At 42.2% G+C, this 14,681-nt stretch overlaps 1 protein-coding gene across 1 annotated transcript in view; it reads right to left on the bottom strand.

Moving 5' to 3' along the window:
- Nucleotides 1–3,137: 3,137 nt before the first annotated feature.
- MOB1B (MOB kinase activator 1B) overlaps nt 3,138–14,681 on the bottom strand; it is a 277,702-nt gene continuing 266,158 nt past the window's right edge. The window contains exon 6 of the mRNA XM_085640995.1: nt 3,138–8,307. Coding sequence (XP_085497121.1) covers nt 8,230–8,307 — 78 coding nt within the window. The 3' untranslated portion in view covers nt 3,138–8,229. The remainder of the gene's footprint in view (nt 8,308–14,681) is intronic.

Below are 14,681 nucleotides of genomic sequence, written 5' to 3'. Positions count from 1 at the left end.
GGCTTTGTGACCCAGTCTCTCCAACTCAGTAGCTAAGTCATGTAAAAAGGTCTACCATAACCTATACAATTGGTCTTTTTGACTGCAATTGGTTTAAGTCTGGATCGGAGGGCATTATATGGTTATTTGACATGCTACACGGAATGACCAGTATTGAATACTTTACTGTTATTGCCATGAAACAGTTGCTGCAGTTGTGAAATGTTACTTGGTCGATACTTTAATATTTCTTTCCACTGCATTACGTTTTAGCCATACATAACAAGCAGTGGCAAAGCTAACAGGTCTTGCCTAGGCAAGAGCTATTGGCTTTGCAAATGTGTTTTAGCCATGTTGTACACCAGCGTGGCTGCTGCTGTTCAGAATGGCTAAAAGATAGCGGTGTAGAGGGGTGTGGAGTGTCGTAGAGTGGAATAGCGAAGAGTGGAGAGGCGTAGAATGGAGTCACGCAGAGTAAAGTACAGTAGAGTGGACTGGTGTACAATGCATTGGGGTAAAGTGCTGCAAATTATAGTGACAGAGTTTAGCTGCATAGATTAGTGTTGCATAGTAGAGTGCACTAGTATAGAGTGAAGTGGTATGAAGTACAGTCGTGCAGTGGAGTAATGCAGAGTACAGTACAGGTGCGTAAAGTGCAGTGGTGCAGAGTAGAGTGCAGAGTAGAGTGGCACAGAGTGCAGTGGGGTAGAGTGGTGTACAGTAGATTGGCGTAGAGTGGTGCAGTGTAGAATATAATAGAGCTGTCGAGTGCAGTGTTGCAGAGTGTAGTGGAGTGGTGCACAGTAGAGTAGAGTGGTGCAGAGTAGAATATAGTGCTGTAGAGTGCAGTGGCACAGAGGAGAGTGGAGTTCTGCAGAATGCAGTTGCGTGGAGTGATGAGCAGAGTGGCGTAGAGTGCAGCGATGTGGTGTGCACTGGCATAGAATGCAGTAGCACAGAGTAGACTGGAGTAGAGTTCAGTGGTGTATTGTGCAGTGGTTTAGAGTGTCAAAGTGCAGTGGTGTAGCATTGTAGAGTGCAGTGGCGTAGAGTAGCATGGACTGGTGTAGAGTGGACTATGCAGAGTGCGATGGCAAGAGTGTTGCAGAGTAAAGTGATGTAGAGTGCAATGGTGTACAAGAGTGCAGCTTCATAGCATTAAGTAGCGTACAATGCAGCATCAGAATGCAGAGGCGTAGAGTGCTGCATTGTAGAGTGCAAGGGTGCAACATGTAGTGGTGCAGAGTAGAGCAGCATAGAGTGCAGTGGTGTAGAGTATAGTGGTGTAGAGTATAGTGGTGTAGAGTATAGTGGTAGAGAATGCACAGTCAGAGTGGTGCAGTGTGGAGTGACGCAGAGTGTAGTGGCGTGTGTTGCAGAGTAAGTGCATTGGCATAAACTGCAGAAAAGAGGGGCGCAGAGTTCAGTGGCAGAGAGTGCAGTGTTACAGTGTTGCAGAGTAGTGTCAGAGTGCAGTGCCATAGAGGGCTGCAGCGTACAGAAGTGCACAACTGAGTGCAGTGGTGTAGAATGCAGAGGTCTAGGGTGCAGAGGCCTAGAATAGATTTTTTCAGAGTGAAGTGGAGTAGAGTGAAGTGGAGTAGAGTGAAGTGGAGTAGAGTGAAGTGGAGTAGAGTGAAGTGGAGTAGAGTGAAGTGGAGTAGAGTGAAGTGGAGTAGAGTGAAGTGGAGTAGAGTGAAGTGGAGTAGAGTGAAGTGGAGTAGAGTGAAGTGGAGTAGAGTGAAGTGGAGTAGAGTGAAGTGGAGTAGAGTGAAGTGGAGTAGAGTGAAGTGGAGTAGAGTGAAGTGGAGTAGAGTGAAGTGGAGTAGAGTGAAGTGGAGTAGAGTGAAGTGGAGTAGAGTGAAGTGGAGTAGAGTGAAGTGGAGTAGAGTGAAGTGGAGTAGAGTGAAGTGGTGTAGAGTGAAGTGGTGTAGAGTGAAGTGGAGTAGAGTGAAGTGGAGTAGAGTGAAGTGGAGTAGAGTGAAGTGGAGTAGAGTGAAGTGGAGTAGAGTGAAGTGGAGTAGAGTGAAGTGGAGTAGAGTGAAGTGGAGTAGAGTGAAGTGGAGTAGAGTGAAGTGGTGTAGAGTGAAGTGCATTGGCGTATAATGTATTGGCATAGAGTGCAGAGTGGCATCGAGTGGAGTTGTGCAGAGTAGATTGGAGTGGCCTAGACTGAAGTAGAATAGATTGAAGTAGCAAATAGTGCAGTGCCGTACAGTGCATTGGCATAGCGTAAACAGGAATGGAGTGGTGCAGAGTAGAGTACAGAGGCGTAGAGCAGAGTGCAGTGCCATGGAGTTGTGCAGAATAGAGTGGCGTAGAGTGGAATATGCATGGAGTGATAGCACACTGCCATTACAGGCAACACATTTTCAATTGAAATGACCATTACATTTGTACAGACATACAGTTTTACTAACAAAACTATACAGCGCACTAATAATGTGTGGAAATCGCATCACCTAGTGTATTGACTTGTTTTGATCATATTAAAGTATTTGTTTCAAACGCACTTTAGAATTTGAAAATGGGTTTCATTTTTTTGTTTATAATTTTGAAATAGTGTGAAATGCTTGCACAGTTCAATTAAATTGTGTGCTAAAAAAACAACTTTCCAAACCCAAGTATCTAGCAAGATAGTCACATATATCCTCTCACTTTAAAGAAAGCAGAAAGAAAAGTAAATACCAAGCTCCCTCAGAAGACAGAGCCTGATATTTGGCCTGTGTCTTTGAATCCAAAGCAAATGTGATCAGATACCATTTACAGGCCTTTTTGCAGAAAGGAGCATTCGTGGAAGAATACAAGGGGAGTGGATGTGAAAAGGGTTTGCTTCTTGGGGGAAGGGGGGGGGGGGGGGGGGGGGGGGAGTAAACATCTTGGAGAGCCTAAAACAAAGACAGTATTTAGAAAGCCAGAAAGTGCGAGTTACAAACCACAAAGCCAATGATCAAAAACGGGCGGAGTACATTCCCAGGGAAGCATTCTGAATTTCCCCAAAATGTTTTGAGCAAACCAGGCAGCTATGCAATGATTGAACTGTGGTTAAAAATTCCACTTTCTTGAAAGCAAATATCACCCACGAAAACACTGCGATGACACCAAGTAATGATGGGGTGAACAAAAAAGAGAGCCTGGAAATAAATACACCAAGCAACTGTAGTCAAACATAGCTATTTTATTGTTTTTTCTTATAAACACTATTCGCTTTTCTTTTACTGAAAAACACCCCAAGATTTTAAATATTTGTTTTAATCCCATCACAGTTTATACACATTATTTACAACTCTCACGTGGTGCAGGATTTTCAGATTTATACTTTCACTTTTAATAAACATGTTATTTCGGCTTAAAGTAAAATGTAAATCGACAATGTGTTAAAATCAGAAGCAATATTGGCACAGTTAACTTACAGAGTAGGCCGCATGTTGCATTTACCAAAAAATCATACTTCTGCTCACGGCTTCTCGGTGTCAAAATAAGGAAGTATGGCCATGTGAAGGCTGCTATCGTGGCTAATAGCTCATTCAAAATCTATTTGCAACTTCACCACATAAAAACTTCACCTCAACGATGGCATGATTTTAAAACCTCACTAACTTTTGAATGTATTGCTTCTAGTTAAACAGCAGAGCAACAAAATTCAGCAAATAAATTACACTAGCATATTTCATTGCTCGCTCACCAGGATTCATATTCTAAACAAAGGAAAACATTAACGGTCTTGTCTCAACTTTCGCCAATCAGTTTCGTCACCACTAGACATATTAAGCAAATACCAGCGTGTAAACGTGGCATTTAGCCCCAAAATAGTGGTTAAAATATTCTTTAGTGAAAGCTTCACCACACCAGCTGTTTTATTTTGCTGCCTTTTAGCAAAGCAAGCCCACTCCTTCATCCCCATCATTTGCTCGTTGCGCATGTACAAAAATAACAATGCTATTTAGAAGCTATAAAACGTGAATCCCCTGAAAAATACAGCAACTAACGCCGATTTTATTTTTAAGAACGCATTGTACCCCATTTGAAGACTGCAGTTAGGCATCTAGAAACTGTCCTGCCTTTGAAAAAGATTTAATTTGAATTTGTTGCGTTAGGGCAAATAAAATGAAATGTGGTAATGCTAAAAAAAAAACATACAAAACAAAAAGAAAAACTAAACCATTGAGAGGACAATATGGAATGGCAATGCCATTTTGAAGAGCCCATTACAATCTGTAAAATTACCAACGTATTATATATTTGGTTACTTGTGTGAACTTGAAAAATCATATCAAACCAGCAAAATGGTAAGCTTGAGAGAAGGGCAAAAATATCGAGGCAAGTATTATTTCTGACAAGTAATAACTCCAACAAGAAAATGCGTCCGGCTATCGAAATGGCATTTAAAATAGCAATTATGACATAAAATAAAGAGAAAAGAAAATCCCAGCTTAGCCGGCATGATAAAATGTATTAAAATAGGTGGCAGGGAGGAATAAATGTAGAGGGGGCACATTTATGCTGATGAAAAGCAGCAAACTCTTGTTCAAATTCAAGGTTATAGAACAACCAGGCAGTTACTACTATAACGGTACAGTCAAAATGCACCCTGCATAGCATGCAGGTAAAAAGCAAATGTCTCCATAATTATAATGTATTCTTCCACATGTAAAGCTCGAGTGTTTGAGATCAAAAACACCTTTATGTACTTAGAGTGAAGTCAAAGGAAAGCATCTCGTGTTTTCAAGGTAATCTTTGTTTCAAGGCTTAACAGAAAAAATACGTATGGTTACAATTATATGAACATTTGACTCTGTATCCATTCCACTTACGAAATACAAGTTGGCCGCATCCAATTGATAGTCTTCTTACAATAGAGCACAAGGGCAGACGTCCAAGTACAGCTTTGTTAAAAGACCGTCGGCCCAGTAATATTAAATAATGTGCAAAAGAAACCAATCTGGTAGGATTTCGTGCCAATCTATCTAAAACTGTATGCAGCTGTACGCGATTTTTAATCTTCACAAATATTGCTTGCAGTGGGGATCCACAAAAACGTAAAGCTGCAAATCCTGAAAACGAGAACAAATGATTCAAAGGGTGGCAGGCCTATGATCTATTTTCTTTCAACAAGAGCTCCATTATGTTATTTTGCAAACAGTTCTCTGGAATTTTGCATAGTCTACTGCAGCCACTTACAGTAAAGTTTGATCTTACTCTGTACATGCTTTACTCATGTTTGTAAGAGGGTGCTGCTTACTGAAGAAATCATTTTTTAATAGCTGTAGCCAATCAACGACAAACACAGGGCACCCAAGAAAAATTATTGGATCTAATCCAAAAATTCCTCACTCAACTCCTAAACCCAAGCCTTCTGCAGATGGTTAACAACAGTGCGCAGTAGTATGAAGCTTCACTTGGTTTGGAATTAGTGGAAAAATACTTCATTGGAACTATGGCAAGCTATACCATCAAACGACTTGAGGACATATGAGGCCGACAAAACAGCCGCTTTGGCAACATGAAATAGAATGGACTCCTGGCGACCGTTATATGCTTCATAAACTATGACATTACTAGTGACTGATCACTGGAATTGTCAGTTTGAGATTTATGAACATCGCGTATACTGCTTCATCGATCGGATAGGATACTTTTCTGATAACTAAAACAGCATATACTAATTACTCATCCACAGGACTTTTCCAGAAGTGACGTCATAGCCCCAAAGAAGCTCTCTTCTGCCTCAGGGGCAAAACTGTTTGGCTGTTGATTCAGTGCATGTTCAAGATTTTGACTTGGAATAAAGAATGAACTTTCAAGGACACAATCTTCAAGAACATTCGTTATAAACTATTGAGCAACTGGAAAACGAACTTAGGAAATAAACTGAACACTGCTGTTAGATTACTTCTCCTATTTAAGTTCGGCTTTATTTTTGGGCTGTGGGAACCAGTCTATGGAAGTGGCCATTGTTTGTGTAATATTACTTTAAATAGTTGGATTGTGCGGTTTATTAGGCTTCGCTGTCTGCTGTTTTTTACACCATAAGAACTAAACTAGAATTTTGACATTTCATACAAACCACGAGACAAATCAACAAACAAGGACTCGCTGAAAGCAAAAAGGAACACTCCCTCACATCAAGCACTGTGTCAAAAGGGACATACATTTAGTGATCTTTTACTAAACACTGACATGTCCTGTCCACAAGGGCCAAAGGGGTTAATCATTTGAGTATTGTAGACCAAACAAGTTCCAAGTGCCGATTCATGTTACTCTTCTATAAAGTTAGTAAACTTTTGTATGTTGCGTTCCTTGCCACCTAATACCAAGAGGGACAGGATGTAGAATGGCAAGTTAGAAGCACATGAAAAAAACTAGCCGGTGCCGGACATTTACAGAAACATGGATCGTACTACTGGCCATTCAGGAGGCATATCATATTAAGACGACACAGGTAAACACAGGCTTGCCTTTAAAGATTACATGACAAAAGTTTGATGCAATCTTCAAGATAGAAGACAAGTATCACTGAAAAACAAAAAAGGTACATAGTGCTAGGAAACCTATCCAAATCTAGCAGATACTCTAGTGCCGACTTGAACACTGGTTTCCAGTAATCTAGTAAGTAGATACAATCATCTAAAGAAGTACAACTAAAAGAAATTTGCTGGAACCTGGCACACCCACCAAAAAAGTGTCCCCCCCAAAACAAACTACCATTACATGGTAGTTTGATGCATTCCATTGTAGCCATAGGTATTTGACATACAGCAACTTTTCTGGTTCATAGACTTCTTCAAATCATCAGTGTCAAAATCTGAGCGTTCTACAAAGCTCTTGGTTCGCCCCCCCCCCCCCCCTAATTTTTAAGGCGATGTTTCTTTGACCACACGGGTGAGTTGAAAATCCCCGCGGATACTCTGAGAATTCCTTGCAGCTGTCCTCGATTTGTAAACAGGATCCATCAGATTGTGCAAGAACATCTATAATCCCATTTGGACATTCAGAGGCGTAGGTATGACAAACAAGCAGACACTGGTATGAGCTTTCATTTCACTAACCATGAAACAGAGTGACAAGGGTTTGCTAATGCTCTTATTGCTAACAGTTTCAATTACACTATTTTGGTAACCCTACTTTGAATCTGCCTATGCACGAGAGATGACCAATTTAAAAGTATAACAGTTTTGGCTGAAACTTCAGCAATGGGAGTCTTCATTGCACCCCTGGATGGAATAGCAGTACAAGACCCGACATGCATTTTAGAATTTGAAGTCCCAGTAAATCCAAAGGCTCTGCTGCTTGGTTTGTCTGCAGACTAGGATACCAGATATACGGAAATATACATCGGCGTTAAAGCATATTCTCATTCCTGTATTAAAAGCTTGATATTAAAGATGCTAACAAAATATGGCTTTTCATTGTGAGACATTCCAAAACCTGTATCACTAGCAGTTGACAGTTTTGGCAATGGCCCAGATCAATAATACATGTGCTTTGCACCTCATAAGTAAGCCTGGTAAGGCACTTTGACAACAGAGCAATTTGAAAGACAATATGGATAGGATACAGCGAGCCGAGCACAGGATCCACCCACCAGCACTGCCAAATGCCACATTCAATTTGTCTACACAAGGATTAAAGTGCCTTTGGGAAACGAACCTTTGGGTTTGCATGTTTGTGGTCTCCTCTATTCCTTCCAGGTGGCACAATTTAATAGACAAACTCATAAAAAGTACAATAAGCTCTTATATAGTAAAAACATTTCATACAACTTAAGCCATGCACACACTCATGGCATCATGAATCAATGTGCACCCTCTGCTTCTGTCACCCTAAGGCAATGCTTGCTTTGTTTCACTTAAAGCCTACAACAGTCTCTATGTCTTGAATGTAAAACATTTTAAAATGTTTATGCATTAAATTCAAGGTGCAGTGACGTACAGTTATAGAGAAGAAAACAGTATGCAAATAAGGCCTTATGCGTGATACAGCAGACACTCTAAACTCACAGATACAGTACAGTTTTCCTAAAGTGGTTGTATTAAAACTATGGACCGAGGCTTTGAAGCATCTCAACATTTGTATAAAAAAAAAAAATTCACACACACAAGCAAATATTTTACCGTGCGTCACAAGATAAAAATAACATGTTTTCCCTAGTAGAAGCAAAGACACTAGATCTTGGCTGCCTGAAACAACTTAACATTGTAAGGAAGGATTGCTTCAAAGAAAAGCCAATTTGCACTCGTTGAATTTTGTTTATCTGTCTTTAGACGTTAGCTTGTCGATCAATTCTTGCAGTGGTGCAAGCTCTCTCCGATCGATCAGATTGAATTCCTGGAGGAAGATAAAAAAACAACTTTTAGTTCCATGCAGAAGTACCAACTAGGTCATACATTTGTATGATTTCCCAATTTGTTGCTAAACTGAGGTTCATTTAATTAAGATTAATGTGAGCAAACACTATGAATATTGAGGACTGATTAAGAAAGTTAACAGAAAAAAAAGAAAATAAATAAGAATTCTCCATTGGGTACACAAACAGAAAACCCTCTCATTACTACCTGATCACGGGAGCAAAGTCCCCAATTGAAATCTACTGCTCAAGATTGCGAGCCATATGTTTATTAAGCAGAAACGAGGTCATCACCTTACATGTAACTTTACATTCAGGCCCCAATGTGAGACATGTACAGCTATTTTGGGTTTTCAATACCAACATGCTACCTTGCAGCAATTTTTAGTGATACTAGAAATAAAATGATTGTCCTGATCGAGATTTGGAAGTAATGGTTATTGGTGCATCAAAAATAGTAGTTAAAGTTCGTTGGGTGAAAGTGACTGTTTAAATGGATTATCAACCATGTACAGTAAGTTTGGCTGCGGGCTGGTCACTCTGCAGCTTGACCAACCACTTCCAGATATGCAAGTCTATAAATTTCTAGACGCCAAAGGCAGACTTTAAGTATTTTCTGTAAGTCAGACTGGTTGTGCTGAGCGATAAAGCAAATGTGATTCGAACATAGGAGTCTTCCATCTGTCTGTGTTTCAGCAACTTTAAATATGGAAGGCTGCAAGGCTAACAGTGTGGAAATGCTTTACGTAAGCAGTGTCATTAGAGGTTAGTGGATGGAACATGTTACTTACCCTCTAAGCACCAGTTTGTAGTGTGTAGTGCTGTAGATCTAAATGCTTTGCACACTCCTGCCATCTAGTGTTAGGCCTGGATAGTACAAATTGGACATTCCAACTATATTTTTTTTCTTAGCAGAATTTTCGAATGACAGGACGCAGTGCGACTCCTACCTTAGCCCACAATAAGCATGGGTTCAGACTCCACTCTAGACTGTTTTCCGCTCAGCAATTAAAGAGTAAACGTGGAATGTCCCCTACATGATACTAGGTGGCATTTTTGTATTCATATGTGTGGAAAATTAAATTCCTAGTGCTCTTCTTATCCCAGGTATTTGGTCTTCTCGTGTGGGTATTTTCTACTGTTCTCTGGCAAAGTGCCATCTATTTTTCAAAATTGGGAGGTGAGGTCTTCTCGTGTGGGTATTTTCTACTGTTCTCTGGCAAAGTGCCATCTATTTTTCAAAATTGGGAGGTGAGTTTTCCAAAGTTCATGTTCTCATTCAGCACCATTTCCCCTGACCAGTATCTTTAGCAGTTGTTATTACAGCAAGAATGTCCTCTTCCTGTTTCAACGGTCACAGGTTTTTCACAATTGAAGCTCCTTACACTGCCTACATCATCCGACCCTCTAACACTTGGTGCAAAAAACAAGTTACTTGCCTTTGGTAACATGGTGGTGGATTTACGGTAAACAGTTTCCTCAGTTTTTGAATTCCTCTGGGTGCCAGTCCTCCCCCAGGCAGAAAGATTCTGACTGGGCTCTAGATGATCAGGTTGCCAGACACTTTGTAAGGGCAAAGAGGCAGGTTAGGGAAACCAGAAGGTTTTTCATTGCCTTGCCCCTTGTTTACTTTGGAGAGCTTTAAAAAGAACTGAACGTCCGCTCAAAGTTCCTTGGTACGATCGATATAGAAGCTTAGAGCCCTCTAAGGGTCGAAACAATGGAGTCTTTCTTCCTCAGAGGGATGAGGTGGAGTAAAGAATGCCAGATGGGCGATAGCCTGCCCGGCATGAAATGGAGTGACGACTTTTGGTAGAAAGGAAACTTTGGTCCTCAACACCAGGGTATCCAGAAAGAACGATGTACAAGGTGGGTTGGCAGAAAAAGTCTGCAGCTCGTTCACACACTTCGCTCAGGATATGGTGATGAGAAAGATAGTCTTCAATGTCAGAAGTCTCAGTAGGCAACTGTGCAGCAACTCAAAAGGGGAGCACGTCAAAAAAGAGAGGATTAAGTTCAAGTCCCACTGGGGCATCAGAAAGGGTTTTGGTGGAAACAAATGCTGTAAACCTTTCACTACAGGTGACATAAATAACTAAGGCCGATGCGACAACTGCAAAATAAGCTGAACAAGCTGATAAGTAGCCATTAACAGTACCCAAAGCAAGTCTTTCCTGGGGTAGGGAGAGAAAAAACAAAAAAACTTCAGACAACTTTGCTTATAATGGGCCAATTTGTTAGGTGCCGTACCAAGCTGCAAGTCTGTCCCAACAGCTGGCGTACACAGAATTTGAGGAGGGGCACTTCAATGCCAGAAGGACACCAAGGACCTCAGGGGGACGGTTGAAGGAGGCCAGCTGCTCAATGTCTAAGCATAAAGATGCAATTTGTACAGGCCCAGGGGCAGTACCCTCCCCTGCGGTTGTGATAGGTCCTCCAGAAGTGGCAGCATGATTGGATACAGATGCTCATGACCATGATTTCCAGGTAGCTCACTGTCTGGGCCCAATCCAGTGTCAGTAGGTGCAACTGCACCAACCTTCCTCTCATAGTGGACAAAAGACCTTCAACTTCAAGCAATTCACCCTCAACTACTAAAAACTGATGTGTAGTCAAGTCTCCGTCAGGGAGAAGAGGCTTCTGATCTCCACCTCTCACTAACGGCCTCCCCAACCAAGTAGTTATGCATTCATGACCATGGTCAACTCAAGGTGTAGTAAGGAGAAGGCCTGCCACTGACCCAATTTTGGTCCAAAAGCCCACACTGCAGATCTTTTGGGAGTATCCTTCAAAATCTGGACACCATCCAACAGATGCCTCCATTTTGAGTCTAGTGGGCTTTGAGGTCCCATTGCAGAGACTGCATGTGGCATCTGGTTTGTTGGGCAAAGAGCATGCAAGTGGACAGCATCTCCAAGAGCCTCCAAGTCGTCCGCACTCAGATCCAGGACAAAGGCGGAAACATAACAATCACAACCCGAATGTCCTGGACTCTCTGCACCAGGGTAAAGACATGAAACCGTACACTATCCGGAATAGCTCTGATATACAGTATTGTCTGAGAAGGAGTCCGGTGTGACTTCGGCATGTTGATTGTGAACCCTAATCACGTAAAGAGGTTAGCTGAACTCTGTAGATAGCGGACAACTGCGGGAGGAGAGTCCGTCTTCAGCAGTGAGTCATCACAGTAGGTGAAGACCAATACGCCAGACCTCCAAAGGTGTTCAGTGACCACCAACATCACTCTTGTGACCATTAAAAAGGGACTGGTGAGCCCAAAGAGGAAAATTGTAAACTGAAAATGCTCCTGGCCCACTATGAACTGCAGGAAGCGCCTGGGGGCCTGCAGGATGGGAATATGAAAGTAAGCGTCTGCAGATCCAATGCCACCATCAAGTCTGCAGGGTCGACATCTTAAATGTGTCCTTCTGCAGGAAGGCATTGAGAAGGCAAAGATCTGAAATAAGAGGAAGGCCTCTGTCCTCCTCCGGCATAAGCATGTAGCGGTGGTAACACCTGGTTCCTACTTCAGAATATCTCAAAGGCCCCTTTACCCACTTCCTCCTGCAAGAGAGTCAGATGATCTTCCATCTATCGCACTAATGGTGGTGGAACGTGAAGCGGAGAGGGAAGAAAAGTGAGGGTGAACACCTGAGACGACTCACTTGTTTGAAGTGATGGCTTGCCACCTTTGGAGGAAAGATCTGATCCTGCCTCAGACAGTTTGGGTATGTGCGGTCAAGGAGAAACTAAAGCGGATTTGCAGATGCTGAAGGGAAGGCAACTAAATCTGTAAGAGCCTCTTCAAAATAACAATAGAGGTTCTGTGGAGGACTGACCAGGAGGAAGTACATATGTCAAGATATTAGACCTTACATACATAGCAGGTAGTTGTAATTCTAGAACCTTTGCTGACCTTCGCTTTATGACAGTGAAAGAGGTGATTTCCTTTGTGGTAGGACCAGGAGTAGGGTGTGTGTGTGGGGGGGTGGTGTGTGTGGGGGTGGTGTGTGTGGGGGGTGGTGTGTGTGGGGGGTGGTGTGTGTGTGGGGGGTGTTGTGTGTGTGGGGGGGTGGTGTGTGTGTGGGGGGTGGTGTGTGGGTGGTGGGTGTTTGCGGGTGGAGGGGTTTGAGCAGGCAGATACAAGGCCAGTATCCAGCCCACTGGCATCTCGAACCTCTTATTACCAGTTATCATCAAACTGAGGAATACAGTCCACTTAATCAGCTATTGTCTGAATCCGTGCCGAAAAGGTTTTGTTAAGTCTGGGCCCTACTTACTGAATATATCAGTCTTAAGGGTTGCCCAAGGGCTGCGTGCTGGTCATGGTGGATTCTGCTCGGAGTCCAATAGAGATACAAGCTGATGGCATTGGCGTCTAAATTAAAGATTTCTAAGGTTTCTAAATAAAAGCTTTCCATGGCTCCCGCCCCATGAATCCGCAAGACCACAACCGGAGTAATGTCCTTCTCCTACTTTGCCTCCAAGACATGGAAAACCCTGCCCATCCACCTCAGGAAATCACACTCACTGACACAGTTTAGGAAGGACTTCAAGACCTGGCTCTTTGGATCAACTCAGCACAGTCTGATCCGCTGCACCCCCCGCACCGCCTTGAAACCCTCACAGGTGAGTAGCCGTGCTTTACAAACGCTGATTGATCGAAAGTAACAGACGCAGGGAATGGTACCAGAACCAAAGTCAGCACAAATAACATGCAGAATATCGCTGAAGCATCGCTGAAATACAATTTGTATCTACCTCCCAAAATTCAAACATTAAGGTCACTTCCTTCGCTATACCAAAATTTCCTTGGCCTATTGGAATACAGAGGATCTTGTCTGACAAGTAAACAGCTATCTCTCGCTACTAACAACTGTTTACAATACAAAATGTTAACTAGGGATGAACAGTGGATATTTGCAGGGGTCAGGTTGATGCCCCCCAGACAATGGGCACTATTTGTTAATAGCTCTAAAGTTGAGAACAAAGCAATCTCTATTTCCACTTGATTACAAGAGACGTATACAGATTGACCCAACTACTCCACTGGGGAAGACAGGAAAAATTTTGTTAGTATATACACCCTGCAATATTTTGAGCAATTCCATTTTTCATTAGCAGGTTTGATGGAAGGGATTTTGAGGTAGTATATTTATACACATTTGGACTCAATTCTTCTTTTATCACCTGATTAAGAAACAAAGGCATTCTTGGTTGAATAATCTTCTACTAAGAGCAGCATGCCAGGTTCTTTTGTTACATTTTTTTCAAGTTGCATGACATAAAAGTTAACCGCTTTCTCACGAAGTTAGTGATGATAATTCTAATATGCTGGATAAGATTCCAATACCAGATGGAAACTTAAGTATGGTCAAAGGAAGAGGGGTAATGGGTCCTAGGCCTCAGTAGGCATGTAGTAATAGAGCTGATAATTTCAGAGTTCACTTGTTCTCTGCAATGGGATACCCCTTCCCCATTGTGGGTGATTAGTTTAATGAAGTGCCAGAACAAGTAGAAGTCGTCGCTCTTCTCTGGAATAATTCCAATTCATTGCTTCGTTAGAGGATCTATTTGGTATTTGACTCTTGTATGTAGGCAGAGTCTATTACAGCAAGCATAGATCATAGGGCAGGTAAGAAATAGAACAGCCAACACGTGTTTCGCCCCCTCGTGCATCCAGCAGGTCAAGGGGCTTCCTCAGGGCTGTACAATGCACAAGCATGTAGCCGAGCACAACAAAATAAAGCGACAATTGCAAAATGAAACAGAAAAACAGACAATACAATTTCAAGCATTGTGCTGCGTATTTACATCTATACAATAATAAGAGATCACTCATCACCTGTGAGAGTATAGTGCGAGTGAAGAGTGAGGGCAGACATATGAGAGGGTGTTGGGGGGAAGGAAGAGGGAGAGAGGAGGTCAGGGAGAAAACAGTATTGGTAAGCAGCAAAGTAGGGAGAGATAGAGAGAAAAAAAGAAGCAATTACGCGATATGAGGGGTGCATGTGTGCATTGTGAGAGCAGGGTACAATATAGTAAGACGGTGAGGGCAGGGAGAGAGGATTAGTGAGAGAGGAGAGGGAAAAGGGAGAGAGGAAGTAGGAAGAGTAGAGGAGAATAACCCATAATCATTCCATATTATCAGGAGACGGACAGTACATTGGACCATGCATCGCAATTCATATTCAAAGAAGTGTTCATTAGCATATATACGTCAGGTGGGTGTCCAAATAGCGAAATATGAAACATAAAAAAATTGAACAGGCGCAATGAGCATCGTTTGTAATGATAGTGGCGTTCTTATGCATTTCAGTGAGGTCATCGTCTGTGTTAGGCCAAACCCTATAGA

Source organism: Triturus cristatus, chromosome 2_2 (assembly GCF_964204655.1).
Source record: "Triturus cristatus chromosome 2_2, aTriCri1.1, whole genome shotgun sequence".
NCBI lineage: Eukaryota > Metazoa > Chordata > Amphibia > Caudata > Salamandridae > Triturus > Triturus cristatus.
This window is presented reverse-complemented; position numbering and strand designations above follow the sequence as displayed.